Source organism: Molothrus aeneus, chromosome 2 (genome assembly GCF_037042795.1).
Source record: "Molothrus aeneus isolate 106 chromosome 2, BPBGC_Maene_1.0, whole genome shotgun sequence".
NCBI lineage: Eukaryota > Metazoa > Chordata > Aves > Passeriformes > Icteridae > Molothrus > Molothrus aeneus.
The window spans coordinates 40,002,187-40,024,110 of NC_089647.1; the positions used below are offsets into that span (position 1 = coordinate 40,002,187).

General features: G+C 38.9%; 1 protein-coding gene across 1 annotated transcript in view; it reads right to left on the bottom strand.

Moving 5' to 3' along the window:
- Nucleotides 1–18,474, bottom strand: part of PGR (progesterone receptor) — a 38,364-nt gene extending 19,890 nt beyond the window's left edge. The window contains exons 1-3 of the mRNA XM_066544734.1: nucleotides 17,279–18,474; nucleotides 15,817–15,968; nucleotides 4,356–4,472 (exon numbers count right to left, since the gene is read on the bottom strand). Coding sequence (XP_066400831.1) covers nucleotides 4,356–4,472; nucleotides 15,817–15,968; nucleotides 17,279–18,450 — 1,441 coding nt within the window. The 5' untranslated portion in view covers nucleotides 18,451–18,474. The remainder of the gene's footprint in view (nucleotides 1–4,355; nucleotides 4,473–15,816; nucleotides 15,969–17,278) is intronic.
- Nucleotides 18,475–21,924: the final 3,450 nt, after the last annotated feature.

A 21,924-nucleotide genomic window follows, 5' to 3' on the forward strand; every position in this document is an offset into this window, starting at 1 on the left:
TGACTTTAAATTTCTTTCAAGATATTTCAGGGGTTTGAAATTGCTTTGAATTTAGGGTTGAAAAATGGAACTGTTGTCCATATAGTAAAATGCTACACTTTTATCTATATGGTTGCCACTCAGTGACATTCAATGGAAGATAGGTGTACTTCCCTAAGTAAGCTTAATTTAATTAATATAGTAATTTTTGGAAGCTTATCATTAATATCCTGTAAAATTTCAGTGTTTCTCATGTTAATTAAGTAATATAGCAAGTCTGCATTTAACTCAAGGCCAGCATTAAGAAACTAAGCATCCGAGGTAAAATAACAAAAATATCTCTATGTAAGTTCTAAATGGCAGAAATCACAAAATGCACAAAAAATCTTGACCTATATAGGTTGTAAACACAAGAAGAGATTTAAAGTATTGCCAATTCCAATTAATTTTAAATACTCAAGGATGTCTCTAAGCATGTACTTTATTCCAATAATTGCAAATTTGTGTATGGGCTTTTATCACAGAATCACAGAATTCCAGGATAGGAAGAACCTGAAGGACTACCCAGTCCAACCTTCCTTGGCAAAAGCACAGTTAGACAAGATGACCCAGCACCTTGTCCAGATGAATCTTAAAAGTGTTCCACAGTGAGAAGTCCACCACTTATCTGGGGTGATAATGCCAATGGCTGATCTTTCTCATGAAATATTTCCCTCTTGTGTCTAATCAGAATCTCCCTAGGAGTAACTTGTACTCATTATCCCTTGCCTTTTCCATGTGACTGCTTGTAAAAAGGGAGTTTCCATCTTCTTTGCAGTCACCCTTAAATATTGGAAACCAGTCATAAGGTGTTCCCTAGGCCTTCTTTTCTCAAGACTAAACAAACTCAGTTAACAGAATCAGAGAATCACAGAATATTTTAGCTTGGAAAAGACCTCCCAAGACCATCAAGTCCATACTTCTATGCATCACCACCTTGTCAACTACAGCACTAAGTGCCATGTCCAGCCTTTCTTCAAACACTTCCAGGGATGGTGACACCACCACCTCTCTGGGCAGCCCATTTCAAAGTTTAACAACCCTGTCTGTGAAAAATTTGCTCCTGATGTCCAAGCTGAATCTCCCTTGGCACAGCTTAAGGCTATGTCCTCTCACACTGTCACATGATTCCTGGGAGAAGATGCTGACCTCCATCTTGCTACAACCTCCTTTCAGGGAGTTGTAAAGAGTAAGAAGGTCCCTTCTGAACCTCCTTTTCTCCCAGCTAAACAACCCTGGCTCCTTCAGCTGCTCATCATAAGATTTATGCTCCAGACCCTTCCACAGCTCCGTTGCCCTTCCCTGGACATACTCCTCAATGTCTTTCTTGTAGTGAGGGACCCAGAGCAGGACACAGCACTCAAGGTATGGCCTCAGCAGTGCTGAGTACAGAGGGACAATCAATCACTGCCCTAATCCTGGTTGTAACACTATTCTCGATACAGGCCAGGGTGCCATTGGCCACCTGGGCACACTGCTGGCTCATGTTTACCCTTTCCTTGTGTGGCAGGCTTCCCAGCCCTTTGATCACTGATGTCTTTGGGAAAATTACCTAAGCTCTGTAACACTCCATATATGAATCATATTGTGCTGATCAGCACATCAAGTCATGGTAGGAAATTTTGCTCATGTGATACAACAAAGGAATTGTAAGAAATGGTAGATGAGCAAAAGGAAGAAAGGCAACAATATAAACATAGAAAGAGTATTATGGTTAACAGTCTATCTTGAGATTTTGTTTGCAGTTTGATTTTAAACCCCCATTTACAAATAGTATAATTTCACTCCAGTTTTCCTCATTTTTGGTCTACATTTGTCTTTTATTCTTCTTTTCAGTACTAAGCACTCCATTTCAGCCTGCATAAAACAATTAGCTTCCTAATCTCCCCAGAACTGTTCACATCACTAAGAGTACCTGAGGCATTTAACCTGAAGCAGCTAAAAAAAAATAAGAGGTGCCACAGTCACAGCTCCACTCAGTATTTCCTTTTTTCCATTGCCCAACTATTCTCTTCTGCTTTCTATTTGCTGCCAGATTGCTCCTTTCCAGAAGATGGTGTAGGTGGGGATATCAGGGCAGATATCTGATGAAATGCAATGTCTCTCTAAGAACCAGAGAAACTAGACTGCACAGGCTTCTCAAAAAATGGGAGACAGTTTTGATTAGGTACTTAGGAGAAGACTAAGCAAGACAAAAAACCAGCTAGGTACAAAAATCTAGTATTAAATACAAAGAAAATATTTATGCTTGCTTTGTAATAGCTGAGAAAAAAAAGGTGATCCGAAAAGGTGATGAGAAAGATGAAGATTTTACTCTCTTCATACGTGATAGTAATGAAATAAAAGTCAGAGTATCTTTATCCTCAGGTTTTGTAGGAGGATGGAACATCTTGCTATGAGAACACACTAATGAGGACATACCATCTGATCAATATTGCTGGCAAAAGTGTCCAACTTTTTCTGTTCCTAGCACCTACCCCCAGAGAAAAATGCATATATTAAAAAACACTAGGGAAACTAGCATCCATAACGGCACACAAAGTGTAGAATGAAGTCAAGCCTGCTGGCGACTTTTCCTATTACTATGCAGAACAATGCTGAAGCAAAAGGACTGGACAATGATAGTGAGTCATCTCACACTCTTCTGCTTGTTGAAACTGCTACCTGTGATGTTGAAACACACAAAGTTTAGTTATTGGTGTTATCCAGGGTATCATGAATGAAAATTTAGGTTAGATCATCATCAAACTCCTAGCTGTGCAAAATTCACAGTAAGGAATGAATTTTTATCTGTATTAATTTACACACACTAGAATCATAAAATAGTTTGGATTGGAAGGGACCTAAAGATCATCTAGTCTAAGACACCTGCCTTAGGCAGGTATATATTTTAGAGGTCAAATTGATCAAATCTTGCATATTCTCCCAAATTTTAAAAGGCAGTTACTACATCTGCCAACTCCTCTTCCTCTTACTCTGCATTTTCCACAGCCTACTCAGGACCTCTGCCTCCCTGGCTTTCTCCTCTTCCAAAGCTGGGCAAACAAGGCTTTAGACTCTGCCTTTGTATTAATAATGTTTCCCTACTGCACTGCTACTCCAGTTTTAAAACACTACCTCAATCTGAGAAGGATCCAAAGGACATGTTCTCCTTTCGTCCCTCTCCCCTCAGCCCAGTGTGCTTGTCAGCTCCATTTATTTTTTTTAACTGAGAGATGGCACTGACTGATCACGTAAGAATGACACAAGGGCCATGTGTGCAGAATACCCCAGCTCCATGGGGCTGGCATCCAGCTTACAGGGGCTGGAAACACAGAGCTGTGCAAACTATCAGTCTGAAAACTATATGCATGTTTTACATTATCAAGGAATGCTGATCAGCAAGATAATGCAATGATGTACAGGATATAGTGCCAGCTCTTCCTTCAGGGATAAAAAACAATACTTAAATGTAGGGGAGGGAATGTAGGTTGAGCAGGGGAGAGAGACAGACAGAGGGTTTTGATGGGCTAAAACAGATTAAATTGGAAATAAAGCAGGTTTTTGTCCTTCCCCCCCCCCTTTTTTTTTTAACTCCCTTTAGGAACATATTCTTTCTATCACTTTAATATGTCCATTTTCTTATAGCCTTAGCCACATATTTCCAAGCTTTGTGCTGATACAAAATAGGGGAAAAAAACCCAGCAAAAATAAGCATCATTCCTGCCTGTAAACACATCAAAACTTGCCATGTGACTACCTAATCATACACCATTTTCTCCCTGTAGTTTTTCAAAGGCACAGTGCTCAATTACATTTAATGATACATAAAAAAAAACCCCAAATCTGTTACAGAAAGAACTAATACAAAGATGGGATTTCCCAGCACCTAATATGCAAAGCCTGCATTATTGGGGCAACCACTGCCTGTTCTCTGGTGGAACAGAAGGATATAATTTTGTTGACATGTATTCAAAGCAATGATGAAGAGTATGACACAAATTAGATGAGCACAGTACTGATTCCTGATTCTAATGTCAATTTCAATCTACATTTTTTTTACCTATACCAAACTACCTGATCCAAAATTATTAACAAATACACCTAAGACATAATTCCTTTCCCTTCAAGAAAATGAATGTAAGGATATACAGTACAGAAAAGTATTTTGTCAGGGTTTCCAGATTCACTAAAGAAAAATTCTAAGAAAGTATAAAGCATTAGGTAATTCTTCCAAAAATAATATTTGAATGTGGTTTTTCTTTTACAGTATCAAAGTACTGTTGTTCAACCTCAACAGACTGAAGGTAGTGTACTTGACTGCCTATTTTTATAAATCCACTTGAAAAACAGCTCACCTCCCAGGACCATACCAGCCTGACAACACTTCCTCAAGCGACATGCTGGGCAGTTCTTCCTACGGATTTTATCGACTATGCAGTCATTTCTTCCAGCACACAAATAGTTGTGCTGCCCTGCAGGAAAAAGAAAAACTGTGTGAACAATATGTTTTCTAACACAAAAAAATTATTTCTGTGTATAAATGTTGCAAAAATAACTGAAGATTCAAAATTGTGTACTTGAACCATTAAAGAACTCCTTCATTTTATGCTAACCTTTGACCAATCATGTTACTATTTGAATATAATGCTTTATTTGGTCTGTTTAAGGGCATAACTCCTCATCTATGAAATTCCAAAATAATTAGCAGTCAGCATGAACTGCTTAAATTATTGTACTAACAGTAATTCTTAAGTAAATCAAGCACGAAGACAGACCAATTGTTTCTTTAAAGTTTATTTTTCTGTGAAGTTATCAATCCTATTTTCAAAGAACTTAAGTACATTTTGCTTGGATTGATGTGGAGCTTCTGACAGCAAACAAAAAGAAGAAGTTGCGGTAGTGTAAAAAAAAAAAGCCCTTTAAGCAAAGCAAATGACTTCTGATGGGCAAGCAGTTCTGTAATAAACTTGCTGAAATACCAGCTGACCAGGTGCAGCCAACACAGCCAAAAAGGACAAATAGAAGGGGATAGTAACTCTGTGGTTTAGATTCGCTTAGTTTATTGCTTAATTTTGCATTCGTTTCTGTGCTACCATTTTAAAAGTTAAACAGCTTACTTCTTAATTTTAGTGAAAGAAACCCTATTGTCTGAAATTCCTTTTCATAACAATTTCTTTTTTTTTTTTTTGAAAACTACAGGTAAACAAAAACCATTTCCACACACATTGCCTGGCAACAAAAATGACCTTACTAATGTTTTAATCAGAAGAAATTCTCATTTACTTTGTCTCATTAATTCTAATTCTGGACTCCTCCTTACAGGAAACATTACCAAAAGCAGACAAATGAATAAAAATCCATCTTGCTATTGGCAGCAGACCAGTAAGCAAAACACTTACTTGGAACAATTCTTCCATGGGATTACTTGCAGTTTTTCCTTGTATTTCTTTGTCTTTATAAGCTACAAAAAGCATTGAGTCTTTTGATAAGCAACAACAATTTTAAAACTCCATTAGTTTAATTAAAATCCATGAGTATTATCTCAGCTCCATGGCATTCTAGTGCTTTAATGCACAGCTAATTTACCAAAGAATGCTTAAGCATAGTTAAAGTTTTCTTTGTCCTTTTTTTGTTTTGGGGGTTTTCTTTGGTCGCCTGAAAAGAGATTTCTTCTGGACCTCTTTTCTAGGGAATTTGTTAATTCTTCACAAGATGGTCTGACTCCATATAAACCTTGTCCTTCTTATTATAAATCTAAGGCTGAACAACATTTTTCACATTTACAAAACAAATCATAATTGAATCGCAGTTTTTAAAAGTACACTTCCATGCTCATATGTTCTGAAGTTTCAGATTAGACAGGATTAAACAGTGTCTCTGCCCAGTGTATACCAGGCCAGAATTAAATCTGTTACTAGAATTTAGGCACAGTAAAATTTGCTTAAAAGCCAAAATGCTGTTAACCCAATTCTATCAAGGGATTATGGTGACAAAAACTCAGGCACCTTTTGATGCTTACTGTTAACATCTTCCTTGTTTTCAGGACTTTTAAGAAACCACAGTCATATCCTCTACCTGACTTACACCTTCGTGTGACATCTCTACCCCACCTCTCCCTGACACCTTCTGTCCCAAAGTGTATTCCACTCTTTTTGATTCAGCTACAATTTATTTGGAAAACATAAAAGTTTCAATTGTTTGGCAGTTTTCAGTTTCATCAGTAAAGAATTTTGTTTTTAATTGCAGTGATCTGTGTGGATTTCATCTCAATAGATAAATCTGAGTAAATGTTCCCATTTGAAATCACTTCTACCATTGTGCAAAGCTGGGTTCTGAGAAACTGTTACTTGCTTGACATTTTTTTATTAATATTTCAGGGACAGCAGCCATCTAAAGGAGAGATTGTGTAAGAAATGAACACATACCAGATATTTGCCTAATTTCAAAATTACTGGACAATATTTAGTTAGATGACTAGGTTTGGAAGGTTTTCCAGGGATGATAAAATATGTATTTGAAAATGTACTTGCAACAGTTCAGTCTTCAGGATCATCTAGATTTGAACTAATTGTCTTCCATACTTGAGCACTGCAGTTATACCAAATGCATGTACTAATGAAGTACCCAAAACCTCCATCAAGATACAATCACCATTCAATTGGTGGCTTGATAGTCAGTATCTTCTTGTCTATGACTACTGTCATTATAACCAAAAAAACAAAAAACAAAACAAACAAGCAAACAAAATACTCAGAAAAAAAACAAGATAGTATTATAGTCACTAGTGCACAAGTTTGAAGGAAAAGTTTTCTATTATCACTTCTCACAAAAATATGAACCTGGGGACTTTCTGGCAATTGCCACACCTTCAAAAACTTCACCTAATGTTAAGTTTCCTATGCATGTTTACTTTGCACTGTTTATTGAAAATGCACATTGAGGGTCACTCTCAATGTATTCACCCCATGACCAGCTTGATGAAGAAAACACAGAGATGATTTTATCTGTCACTTAAATGTTCCTGATTTTTGTAGGATAGTATTTTCTTAAACTTCCATCAAAATCCATTAATATTAGCAAAGCTGCAAGTTCTAATGTAAGCAGGCAAACACAATTTTAAGTCCTGTAATGACTATTGCTATTCTGGGAGGTTTTTAGTCCAGTGGTGAAAGTAGCACATACAGTGTCGTTACAAACAGCACTATTAACTTAGCTCACTGACATGCTGTAAGTCACTTATAATCACCCCAGTAAACTCAAGAGTTGCAGAGACTTTGTAAATGTACAAAATATGGAAAAAATAAAGCTTTATCTGCACCTGGAGTATCAGACAGAGCAATCAGTTATTTGGGTAAATACATCTGTGCTGAACTGCTGCCACCCTGCACAGAAGCAAAACACTTGCAAACTCTCAGTTCCTCTTAGCTGCAAGAAGAGTACTATCTCACTTTTTTTTTTCTTTCTCCCAGATGGGATTTTACCTCCCTGTATTTCTATTAACTGCCAATGGTTTTGTATAAAACCATCAACCTCAGCAGAACACATCGTGATATTTTAGTTTTAGATTTCTGTCTAAAACTTGCAGACATCTATTGCATCTCTTTTTAAATTATTTTACTGCCAAATGTCTCCCAACATCGCCTCTTTGCTTCCTGAAGGCTCACCTCAAGGTTTTGCTCAATAATTTTCTAAAAGTATGTTTTACGTCTTATAAACTTCTGAAAAAGTACCAATTAAATCAATAGGTAAAAAACCAAACCAAAACAAAACAAAAACCACAATGGAATTGTGGAAGCTGAAAATAAACATGGGTTTAAAATTTAAAGAATGGAAAATAAGTACACCTGTGCACCTAAACAAAAGATAATGGTGCAGATGTAGCTTTTGAGTAAAAATCTGACTTCTGGAAGCTAAGACAACAGACCAGGCTCGTCCCTAGCTTGTGGAAAACCTGACTTGTCAGAGTAAATACAGGGTAATCCTTATGCTGAACATGCTCTGACAAGACAGGTTTTCCACAGCTAGGCAGTCTGGCCTAGCTCGTCCTTGGTAAAATGGGAAGTAAAATTATATGAATTTAGCCCAGATCTAAATATAACATTCTTCTATTTGCACTGTGTCAAAGTGCAAAACAGCAAATGCAGATTGAATTTACCTCTCATCATGTGGGGTTTTTTAAAGTTGTGAAGAACTAGGAATCTACACTACACAGTCTCCACATCCCTGTATGCCATCCCATGCTATTAGTCTCCAAGATTCCACACACTTCAGATAATGCTGTTGAGGTTTTAATTTATAATTGATTTTATTTCTGTGTGTTTTCTATGAAAATAGAAAAAGTCTCTGAAGCGAGACTTCTGATTCCAACTACTTAAGCAAAACCCACATCCATCATGGACTTTTACCATAATCTTTTGATAAAGATTTGATTTCCCTCTTGGCCCACTGAAGTAAAATTCTCACTTCCAGTTCTTAAGTAGGTGTTTCAACTTCCACTCTGTAGCCTGTATTGGTATAAAGAAAGACCTGCTATTGATGCAGGTCTTTCTTTATACCAATATAGAATGGTATATTGGTATATAAATATACCAATATATCTATATTGGTATAGATATTTTGGTATATCTGCTCCTCAGCAAAGAATTAAGGATTTAGTAGACCAAAGGGGTCAAAGAGTGGAAAACAGAAGAACTTGTAAATATGTTTCATCCTGGAATCTAACTGAAATAATGAAGAATTTCTTTCTTCATAATAATATATTTCATAGTGAAAGCAATAAAAATAATTGTTTATAACATCATTGACTGACTCTTTCCTCCTCTTGTATAGTGATTTCAAAATCTTCCTGCCTTTTGCTGTGAATCCTGCAATACTATTGTTTGTCTTTCCAAAATCACTTCTCCAAAGAGCAACCTCCAAACAGAGTAAAATTTTTAAATAATATCTACAAAACAGAACAATTAAATTTAGCTATCTTGATTTTGCTCACTTCTATAGAGTCAAAAGCTACAATCCTGCTTTTTAATCTTTTTTACATTTCCCTGTCCCATCATTTCCAACAAGAAAAAGAAAAAAAATGAAACAAGATTAACTCGTAATTTATGGAAACTATAATGAAAAATTAGGTATATTGTTTCATATTGATTTTCAACATGAAACAATTGGTTTGCCTAGGCTGTTTACCACTGCAACACCTTGAAATGTGTAAAGTTTTGGAATCTAAATTTTTTACTGACAACAGTAAAAACTTTCCATAGCTAATACCCTTTCAGGAGAATATGGTAGCATCTACAAATCATTATTTCCAGTTCTTTTTATGACATTGTGTCACAATTGTTCCTTGGTCATAATTTTTAAATAATTAACCACATCAGGGGTATAAATATGTAAAATAATGGAAGTGTCAGCATATTTGTCAATTGGAGGTTTGTTTCTTACAAATACAAAACATGGGATTTGAACACAAAACCTACTTTATAAACACACCAACTATTTCAGAGGTATGGAGCACTGAAGTATCAGTTGTCCTTTTGATCCCTGTTATATTCTTCTATCAAGATAAGACTCCATATTTGCATTTCAGTCATCATATCATTCTTATTTTAGTGGAATTATCATAGCACATTGCCATGATACATTTTTTCATGTGTATTTTCTTATGTTCCTTGACTTGTCCTACAACTGAACCAGTGGGACAGGGTCATCCACTATATTAGCAATAAAAGTGGAAAAACCCAGAAATATTAGCAGCAGAAAAATGTAATATGCAAAACACCCAGATATTGCTGCCTCTTGATTGAAACACCTTAGATTAATTTGATTCTATTTGATTAATTAGATTCTAAAATGTAGATATCTATCAAAACACTGCTAGTTTGCACTTCATGAATACTGTGGAACAAATGCACAATTTAAGGCAATGGACATCATTAATCCCAAATCTACTTTTAGCATATACCTATACAATTTATAAATACTCTAGTACTTAAAATAAGTATGATTGGTATATGTAAAATAATCTAACGATATCTATAATACCTTATATATAATACTTAAGCAACATGAAATTATTATTTTGTATGCTTATTATATTTCTTTTATATACTACAGAACTATATTAGCTACCTTGATGATGTGGTTAGGGTTTATATCACCAAATGCAGACAGTGTGCATGGTCACCTGACACTCCTTTATACTCAGTGCTGAGAAACAGTTACTGTCAGAGCACTGCTATTTTCATCACAAGTACATATTAGAAATGTCAGTGTATTTCTTCCTAAATTTCTTGTTTCTCTCCATACACCATAAAATGAACTTAAGATGGTTGCTCACATAGTGCACATGGGAAGTTAGAACAGCGAATTAGCAAGGCTGAGCAGCCACTTGCTGGTGCTCTTTAAAGCAGGGAGTCTTACACAACCTGAATTAGCTTCTAATCTACCTCAAAAGATGTTTAAGCTAATAAATGATACTGTTTCTAAAATACTACATAAAAGTTAAACTAAAAATTATAGTACTGACATTTCTGCAGGTGATTATGTACTAAGCCATGTCTATTAGTAAAACAGTGGTAAAGTCACAGTTAGAGGAGTAGGAAGCCCAGCATTAGCTCAAGACTCAAAGCACCAGAACAGATGACACCTCAGCTCACTTCACCCTCGTGCTTCATATAAATCAATTCATCAAATTGCTGTTTGTCAAACTGCTGGATAACAAATTCTTTTGAAGTCAGAAGTATGATAAGATATATCATTATGTATCAATGCAGATTTTCTTTTCGTTTTCATGATGCAAATTTTTTGAACTCACAAAAGTGACATTCTCCATCTGTATTTTAGGGTCCTCAATAAAGCAATTTTATACATTTGAATTTGAAAATACACTTAGCTTACTGTATTTTAATACATTTTGTCCATGTGCAAAATAAATGAACTTCAATAACATCAAATCCATTATATTGAGTGAAAAGAATTTTTATCTCTCAACTTGCCATTTGTCTGCTTTGTGTGTTTGCATGTTTTCTAATTCATGAACATTTCATCGCCATCAGGTTTACAGTACATGCTGTACCAAATTCTGATCCCAAGATCCAGACTGGAAAGTTGGATTAAGAATTAGAAAACCCTTCAGAGTTGGGAGAAAAAGGAACTTTTAACACCTGCTTCATCAAGTTTAAAGATAAAAGGGTCTCTACACTATTATTTCTCTCTTTTCAAAGAAGATTTTCTACTAGTGGTTGGCATTTTTTTCATACTTGGCATGCTGTACCATTTTAGATTCTTTAGCTATGGAAAAGCATAACTGTTTAGACAAACACTTTTCCTTATGCACAGTATTGCACTATGAATATAGTGAATCACACTGCCATCACAAAACTGCTTATCATAACACTGAGAAGGTCAGATAAACTTTATCAGAAAGTTTGGTTGAAGTCATGATCAACCTTCTTACTGTGTAGGTGTAGCTCATCATCAGACACTCCACAGAACCTCTCCATATACAGACAGTGAAAACTCTCATGGAAATCTTACTTTCTGCCAGCATACCAAATTCAGATCTCAGAAAGAAGGAAAGTTCACACGTGGTCAGTTAAATGTTATCTGCTACATGTGCTTGAGCTTGTTCCCTGATGCCATTGATGCAACAGAGTTTAAGGTCAGAGTTACCCTGACCTTAAAACACATATTAAAAGTAGACAAATGTTTTACAATCACTTGATCAAGTTTGTAACACATTCCCAGGTATTTAAACAAACCAAGAGTCAGTTTCTGACAGATATGCTGCAATATCATGTATTCATGTTGGTCTCAGACTCTGAGTTTGAGCAACTACTTTTCCTTAGATATCAACAATATAAGCAAAGTGCAAATATAGAGAAGAAAAGTAAGAGGCTTTATTATAGGAAAAACAGCACTTGAATTTTTTTGCAGGATTTAGGTAATTGAAAATTCTCATTAGTAAAACTACTGCAAAAGAGACACTTTTAACAGGAAGGCAATAATGCAAGCTACCAAGAAACTCTGTTTTAGCAACAGTTCCAGAATCCCAAAATTTTGAACACTGGGCTCCTCTCAAGGGAAAAACATCTCATTGTGGTGGTCCACAAGCATTTTGATCATAGCTGCCCTGCATCATTTCACATTATGGAATCTTTATAAGACATCACAAATGACTGTTTGGCAATTTAGTCATTGAAAAGTAAAAGTTTGTCTCTTAATCTTAATTCTCCTAATGCCTGTTAGAAATATTGTCCTCTACGTTTTATTACCATGAATGAGATATATTGGTAGCAGTTAAATAACAGCTGGTCATCAAGAGCAAATTATTTTACAAATATAGTAATTCTACATATTTGAAAGCATTTTGAATATTATTTCTGTTGTTTTTTTTTTTTTTTCAATCTCCAAAATCCTCATCACACTCATCTCACTGACAGGAACAGCACTACCCCATCAGCACAATGAATTCAATTTTGTCTCCTCAAATTTCTTTACTGAGTATGAATAGCTGTAACTTTCTTTGGTTTCATTATACTCAAAGGAGATCTTTAAAGTATTTTTTAAAAGCCTTCTCACTTCTTTGTACATTAAGTGAATCTACAGACTTTTGGTTATTTGTAGGAGTCCAGCAGAAAATGTACAACCTCTAAATGCAGATAAATGTTTCCTAAGTAAAACCAACCCAGTATCTTTGTCTCCTTTCTCCTCCTCACTTGCAGTACTAACTTTTTTACATATCTGCTATGCTACAGGTTCCCAAAGAAAGGACTTGCATTTTTGTTTAACCTGCTTCAAGATTTTGCCTTGAGAACTATATATTTATTACATAAACTCCAGCCTTTTTTTCATATATACAGCCATATATGGGGAACCAGGAACCCAAAAGACAGAAAGTATCTACAATGCATATATAGTCTAGAATTCAGTGCCAAGAAACATTCTAAGTAATCTTCGTGATTCTCACATAACTCTGACCCCTCATTAAGTTGTATGTGTATGTATTAGTTACATTCAAATGTGTTACTAAATCATAATTAGTAAATACAGTTTTAAATCATTGATAAGTCATAATAATTTAAATAATCTGGTTTTATTTTAAAAAAACTAGATATGGAAAAAAATGAATTTTCTGGATAACAGAGCAGTTCATTTTATTCAAATGGATGTATTTAACCAATAAAGTATTGTCCTCACACCAGGGAAGGTAAAATAAATGGTGTATTAATAGAACAGTTTCTGTGAAAAAAACTACAAAAAAAAAATAGGCTGTTTGATTTGAAACAGCAAATGCATATCAGATTACATAAATAATTAAAATAGAAAATATGCTTTTTCCATTTCTTTTCCAAGAAATGTAAAGCTACTATATTAAGTACTTTTTTACCTATGCACAAAACCTCATAACATACAAAAAAACCTCTCAAGATAGAGAAAAACCATGAAATAGCAAAAGCCAGCTATTTCCAATCATGTTTTAATTTCTCATAAAGATCAGTACTATATGGAAATTACATGAAAAGTAGAGTTTTGACCAGGATTTTTTACTCACAAAATTTAGCATTTTATTTGAATGAATTATTAAAAATTCCACGTCTGTAGTAGTACTAAAAATTAAAAAAAAATAAGTAATGCATTTATGCTCAGAGAAATTATGGGCAGGGGACATTTCATGGAAGAACTATGTTTCAAATTTATATGATTGCCAATGAGAATTTTAAACACTATTTTCTATTGCATTTAAAATACAAATACTTTATGTCTTTTTACAGAGGAGCAATTTTCCACCATTATTTCTGATATTAAATTTTTTTTAAGTATTTAAAGTCCACAGAAAATCAACTAACTGTCAATAAATAGGATTGGTTTAGTGCTGATAATTATATAGTATGCTGCAATCAGTCTATCTCTAAGGAGCCCCCTGTAGTCTTGCACTTTCTACACAAAAACAGGTACAACTGTATTTGTTCATTTTGCCAATGCCTACACTGCTCATTGTCTAACATTGCTTCCCATCAAACTCAATAACCTCCATCTTTTCTGATTACAGTCAGGTTTCTGATGCACATCCTTGAACATTCTTTGAAAATCCTTACTAGAAAACCCAAACACACTTCCTCAACAGACTCTCAGTCTGTGGATTCATTTAAAAATTAAAATGATGAAGCTGCTACGTAAAACCTAAGACTTTTGTTTGTGTAACTGCATTGACCTCTCATTTGTCTCTAAATAACTCTATATTCTTAACCTGGTAAGACTCTGCCTATATAGACTTTGAACAGTCTGTGAAAACAACTTTAAGATGTTCCTTGTATCAAGTTCTTCCTTCTTAACATTTTTTGTTAAAATAATTCTGCTGAACAATCATGTAACATATTATGTTTTTGAGCAGGTGCATCTACTGCAAACAGAACTGGGTACTAAATTAGAAAAGAGATGAAATCTAAAATTGACAGAATAAAATTCAAAGACATTATTACATTATAAGTAAAAAGCAAAAATAAAATTTATTTTAAAATACAGTACTCATAAATGACACTACACTTAGTATTAAAACTTCAGCTCCCTGACTTTTAAACAAAATATTTGGCTGATTTAGAAAAACATAGCAAAAATGGAAAGGCAAATCAGGAGACCAACTAGCAGATGCAGTGAAACTTAAATGTATTCCTGTAAGTGACTTAAGAGCTTTGCAGCCTAACACAAATATTTCTAGTAATTTTCTCATGAAACCCATTGAATGCATTGGAGAAATGTGGTATGGCCTCAAAAGTTCACTGAGACCACCAAGACCACTTTGCAAATATTTAATGTTAAGGAAGAATATTTAATGTTAAGGAAGAACATGAGCATATGCTTAAAGTAGAAAGTAACAGCACAATTTTGTGAAACAAAAAATATAATTATATTATTATGCTAAGCTTTTACCTTTCCAAAATTCCCTTTTTCATTTGGAGAGAGACAAACTCTCTAAAGCAGAAAAAACTACGTATCACAACGACAAAATACAGGATGCAGAGTTTTTATTTTAAGGAATCCTATCCATTAGAACAATGGTTTTGTTAAATACATGGAACAGAAATTTGAATATCCTAGTCTGGTAGGATCAGATAAAAATCAAAACAGGAGACAAAGCCTAAAAAGTAGAAGGATTTGTTCTACTGCTTTATCTGTTGAACCATATAAAACAGTCCGCGCTTGTGTTCGTATTCAAAATCTCAGTGGACCAGGCATATAAAAGAATCCAAAATGAAAAAATAAACCTAGATATTGCTACTGTTTCATTAAACTTGCAGTTTGACTTTGCAATTTAACAACTATTTGGAACAAATCAAACACATTTATTGTTATTATGACTTGAAAAGGCTCAGTGAAATTTTAAATACTTCTATAACTTCCAGGAAGCCAAAACTCTGCAACTTGAAAGCAAGAAAAATTTCATATTTTCAAAAAGAGAACAAAGTCAAAACCAATTCTTATTTGCCTATCATGAGTTCATACCCAGAATATTTTCCTTGGAACACCATTTATACTTTTTAAAACAAGTTGTATAATGCACAAAATTTTTATTGAACTCTGCCTACCTGGAAAGATTAACTGATAAATAGTAAAAAATAAATAGCAAAAAAGAAAGTAAAGCAAATAATACTAGAAAAAAAACAATTAAGGAAGAACTTTGCCAATATCCACTGTTGATAAAACAGCAAAAAAATTCACTGCAGTGACAATATTTATAAAAATGAGCAATAAATAAACAGTATGCCCTAGTGTCTAGAAGACATATTTCAGATAATTAGGAACAATGGCATCTTATAGTACCTTCCATTGCCCTTTTAAAGAAGACTTTACAACTTCCACAGGTAAGTACTCCATAGTGGCAACCTGAAGCCTCATCACCGCAGATGAGACAAATCTTCTGGGGTAGTGATTCGAAACTGAACTGAGAACATTGGCTGGTTTCCGTATCTGGCCTTGAGAAGAAAAAGAATTAAAAGAAATGAAAGATCTAGCTTTGTGCAGTTAACTACTTACCTGTATTAAGGAGTTTTATATTAAAAACTTCTTTTTAAAATTTGTAGTCAAGATACAGAAGGACACGAAAAAAATAAAGTATGATTGCCTTTCTGCTTAATGGTTTGTCTCTACTATGGTAATACAGGAAAGCATTGCAAAAAAAAAAAAGCAGAAAGTTGTATTTTAAACCATTTAGCAAAAAAGGTACCATCTAGGACACTCTGTTAAAATGTTCATCTTCCTCAGATCAACAACTCTTGTGAGTGGAGTCATACTGATGATTTTTTTTCCTGTACAGAGACAGAATCACATATATGTCAATTGAAATTCAAAGGTTTCTTTCACATGGGAAACATAAAATTTCATTTCAACTAAAAAAATCTTTAATAATCAGTTTTTCACCCCCCATTCAGCTGCAGTATTCTCAGCAGTAACTAAGTCTGATGGGGATATCAATGATATTTCAATTTGTCTCCAAGGCAGACTAATCTAGGTAACCACTGCATTTACTAAAAAAAAAGGATACCCATACCTGCAACATTGCATGCACCTTTTGTTGCATCTATTTGTAGGTAATACAGATCTCAGCAGGATAGTACACCATTTCATTCAAGCAAATCAATATACAAGTGTTTCAGTTTTTCTTTTTTGTGTGAAATCAAATGCTTTTTGTGGTGTTGGATTTTTTGGGTTGGTTTTTTGGTTGTGGTGTTGTTTTTGTTTTTAGCTTTTTGGTTTCTTTGGGTTTGTTTTTTTTTTTTTTGGTTCTTTTTCAAATTGGGAAGTATTTTGGAAAATATTTAGGTATTGATGAATACGGTATCGCTGAAAGTGAGGACATGCTAGAAAACCTGCACGCTGTGTCCCGGGGCCGGGCACTGACTCGGACATGGGGCGGCCCTGAAGTCCCGCTGCGATAACAAACCAACATCCCTGGGGCGTCACCGTGCCCAAAGCCTTGAGGCGCCAGCTGCGGAGCCGGGACACCGCGGCGTGCTCAGGCAGCGCGGGGAATGCGAACGGGGCTGCGGCCACTACCTAGAGCCCAAAAAGGCCCTCGCCGAGAGAAACTTTATCCTTCCTTCAGCATCCCCTTAACATCTCCCCGAGGCGCCCACCGCGCGGCACGCCCGCCCGCCCGCCCGCCCCTGCGGAGAAGGAGGAAGAGGAGGATGAGGATGAGGAGGAGGCGCGGAGCTCTCCCGCCGCGCAGCGCGACCCCCCCCGGTCCCGTCCCTCAGCGAGCGCCCCGCCGCCGCCGCCTTACCGCGCGTAGCCGAGGTAGGGCGGGCAGAGCTGGGGCAGGCCCTCCTTGAGCACGGCGGCCGGGAAGCCCAGCGGCTGGTGCCCGTTCAGCCCCAGGGCCGGGTAGAGCCCCGGTGGCGCGGCCGAGGTGGAGGGCAGGCTGTCGGGCGGCGCCGCCGGCCCGTAGGCGCCGGCCAACAGGGTGGGCTCCGCCTTGTAGAGGACGCACTCCAGCGAGGGCTCCTGCCCGGCCCGCGGAGCCTGCGGGTAGTCGTGGCAGCCCGCCGCGGGGGTGGCCCTGCCGCCCGGATAGCGGGCGGCGAGGCCGAGTCCCTCCTCCTTGATCTTCATGACGGGCTGGATGTCGCCGTAGGCGAAGGGCCCGTCCTTGGCGTCGGGCGGCGGGAAGCCGTAGGCCGGCAGCTCCGGGGCGGGGGGCGAGCAGCGCGGCACCGCGCCGCCCTCGTACTCCGCCCCGTCCAGCAGCTGCCGCGTGCGCGAGGCCAGGAAGGCCGAGTTGAGCGGCAGCAGCGGCACGTGCAGGTATTCCTGCCCCGGGTCCCCCGCCCGGGACCCGCCGGGCAGCGCCCCGACACCGGGGACATCGCCCTTGGACGCCGTGGTGGGACACTCCGCGCCGGAGCCCGGCCCCGCCGGCCGCGGTTTAGCGGCGGGGACCAGGGCGTCGCCGGGCGGCCAGAGCGCGGCGGGCCGCGGCGGGGGCTGCGAGGGGCCCGGCGCCCCCGGGGCGGCTTCGGCCGCCTTCTGCGAGGCGCCGCTGCTCATCGGGCCGTCGGGCGCCTCCTCCGCCTCGAAGAAGGACCAGGGAGCCGCGGCCACGGTGGAGCTGGCATGAGCCGCAGGCGCCAGGAAGGTGTCCAGCACGGTGTCCAGGGAGTCCTTGACCGAGAGGGAGCCGCTCCCTGGCTGGTAGCAGGGGGAGTCCCGGCCGTCTTCCCGCCCCAGATGGTGCTGTTGCTGCTGCGCCTCTTCCTCCTCCTCCTCCCCTTCCTCCTCCTCCTCTTCGTCCTCCTCCTCGTCGCTGCTCTTGGGGTAAAGCAGTCCGTCCAGGGAGATGTCGACGGACTCTGCTTCCTCGCGGAAGGGATCACAGCCAGGCTGACCCTGCAGCAGGACCGCCCCGTCTGTGGCAGGCGGAGGCGCTCTGGGCTCCTTGGCTTTCACCTCGGTCATGCTGTCCCGGGGCAGCGATGGACGCCGGCGAGTCTCCGGCAGAGACAGAGCGCGGGCAGCCGGGCAGCGGCGGGGTGCGAGCAGCCGGGCTGCTCCTTACATCCTGGACGTGCCCGCAGCGGCGGTGGCGCGGCTCCTGCTCACATGGCGCTGCCCTCGGGGGGACGGCTCTGCCCCGGCCCCTGCCGCCGGGACGGGGGTGACTCGGAGCCGGGGGCGGTGCAGCCTGGAGAGGGGAAACGATGGGAGCGTGTGCGGGAGGCGTTCAGGAAAGGAGGGTGCCTGCCAGGCTCCGGCGGCGGCGGACAGGCTGACTCCGCGCTCCGCTCGTCCCCCGAGTGTTTCCCACCGCCCGGGCGGGCTGGCCACGGGCTCCACGCCCCTCGCCCGTCCCTCCCTCCCCGCCCCTCCTCGCCTCCAGCCCCGTCCCTTAACGAGGGTCTGCGCTGCGGGGCGCGGGCTGCCGCCTCTGGGAACCGCTGCTCCTCCAGCGGCCCTTCCATCGGCTCCTCCTCCGCTCCGCCTGTCCCCCTCCCATCGCTCGCCGTGCCCGCATCCCTTTCCCATCGTATCCGGCGCCCTGTGCCTTAGGTCAGCGTTTTTTGGCTTCTCCTGACCATCTCCCTGTCTTCTCATTCCTTTCCCCCCACCTCTTGTGCCGCTGCTTCGTCCTCTCGCTTCACCATCCCATGAAGTGCGGCTCTGCACTGAGCAGAGGGCACAGCCTCTGGGTAGGTCGCTGCTTTGGAGAGCAGAAAGACAAGCTTTACTTATTTGCAGCGACGGCTCCCATTTGTCTGTTTTTCACTGTCCCCTTCAGACGTTCAGTGTAGTTTTTCGTGATTAAGCTCTGTTCCAAAACCCCTCCTGACGCAAGATCCGTTTTCCAGTAGCAAGAAAACCAAAGCATTGTAAAGTTCTTTATGTGCCATTACAGGACGTCAAAGCATCCTTTACACCAAGTATCACAACGTCTTTTCGGCAAAAGATTTGGAAAGTGGGGCATTCATTTCTTCTAGGTTTTAATTTCTTTGTCAGGGAAATGAGAGGACATTTTAAAAGGACTGGCTGGCCAGCCTGCATGTAGCAGGTTGCAATTCAGCCCAGGTTAGTTCTCACCAAGAAGCTGTCACCAGCTAATTGCTGGCAATTTGTGGAAAATGCTGGCTTTGTGGCAGAACCCACTCAACTCAATAAGACAGCTACTAATGTGGGGAAAAAATCCCCCAAAAACCAGTGCAACCTTTAATATACTTTTCATTATATAGAAGTCTGAAGAAAGAAATTTGAGTTGAAAGATACAGAGAATAAATTGGTGCAGGAGTAGTCCTCCTGGCTTTAAGCAGAATCAGTATATTTTTGGATAAATAAAGTGTGCTGCTAAATCCTTGGTTATGCCCTGTAGGTGTAACATGCTGTTTTGAAAGGAAACAGCTTTCAAGAAAAAAAAACAAAAACAACTGTGATCACCACAGAATAGTTGCTTTTGTTGTTTTACTTTCCAAACACCTTCCAACTGAAAAGGACAGCTTCTCAGGGAGATAAACATAACTGTTGGAAATTGTTTAAGTTTTATTAAATCATATAAGGCAAGTTTATAGAAGCAGCAACTTCCCACAAACCTTATTCAACGTGGTGTGTACTTTCTACATTATTCTTGACAAAACACTACTAGCTTATAGACTGCTTTGTGACTGCTTTTTTATTCCTTTAGGAATAAACAGAAGAAAATCTTTATTTTTTTGGTATTCAAAAGAATTGTGGCAATATGATAATTAACAGCATTTTAAAATTCAGATGTTATTGTGGGCACCTCTATACACATTTAGAGGCTCAACAGTATGATGCACTTTCAAGTACACTTGTTGAGTATAGGAATATTTCTTGAACAGCAGTGTTTCACTCTCTTGATGTTGCATGGGAGAGAACTGTTTGTCCAGCAAGTACCAGGAGCTGAAGATATTTTCACAAAATCTGTCAGTGGAACCAATGTTAAAAGAATTATTTAAGAGGTGCTACCCAGTTCTGTAATGACATGACATTAAAATACTGTGAAGTGCTTCAATGACTAATGAGTTTCTGTTTTGCATGCTACAAAATTTTTCCCAAACCTGCCTTTTCTCAGAGGAGAGAGAAGTTCATCTCCAGTACTGTTCATCTCCATGCTTGTTGTGGTTTTCCCCTGATGTTGCATGCTTAGTCAGCTGGTTGTCATGCCTTTTTATTGCCACTGCCTTGCTTTCTCATTTCCACTTCCCCATATGTACACAGCATTCATGGCCTGCATCTTTATAAAAGTGTGCTCCAAAGACATGTTTCCTTACAGTGACTTCCCCCCTTCCTACTGCTTCTGGACTAGGAAGAGAGGAGAGCCAGAGATGGCCTGAATAGAGGGTCCTGAAAGGAAAGCAGTACTGAGCAGTTTCCACTCACTGCTGCTCATGACTTGTCCATTGAAATGCTACACCAACAAGGCTATGAGGCTGTAAACACCTACATATTTACCAGAAATATAAATACTTACTACTTGCATTATTTTTCTAAATGTTAGCATTTGTATATTGTCCAGGTTTTATGCTGTGCTTCCTAATTTCATTTTTATGACCTGACAAATGTACTCAAATCTTTAATGGCAACAGCAATTATGCTGAGTTTTCATTGCTTAAGGAAAATATTTGGGGTTCTATATCCTTAAGAAATTCATTGGACCTAAGTGAGTGGACATTAATTTATATTGGCTTCACATGATTTCTATGAACTTTCGCTGGAAACTTTTGCTGTTTTCTTTACATTATTCTGTCCATAACTCTTGTGCCCGTATCTGTAAGTGTTCAAGGTTAATAGTGGGGCATTGAGCAATGTGATCTAGTGAAAGGTGTCCCTGCCCCTGAGAGGGGATTTGGAATTAGGTGGTCTTTAAGATCCCTTCCAACCCAAGGTGTTCTGTGATTCGTTTCTTTTGCTCTTAGATTTTCTCACATCATTTGGAAGCTTTCCCTGATATTGCTATGGTACCACAGGTGTTTTGATAAGAACATTTCAAAATATGTCCTCAATTTTTTTAGCAGCCTACCATTGTCATTTCTTAATTTTCATTTATTCACTTTGTTGGCATGTCAATCAACATTAAAGAAAAACATATGGCATATCTTTGACTAGTTTTCATTTGCAAGCCATTAAAATCGAAAGTGATATTTTCAAATCAGGCCTAAAAATGACATTTCTTTATATTCAATAATATTTTACTCAATATAAAATTTTCAAAGAGCAAACTGTATGAAAGTACTTATGTACAGACCTATTTTGAACCCAAAAGTAAAGCACTGGAGAGTTTGATTGATACTCTTGCATTTTTAAAAATTCTGTGAGAATGTGAAAATATATCTGAGAGCTCAAATAAGTTGTGTCTATTTTCTTGCTCTGTTCAAGAAGTGTGGATGAGTAAAAGCTGCACTGAACAAAATTTCTCATCTG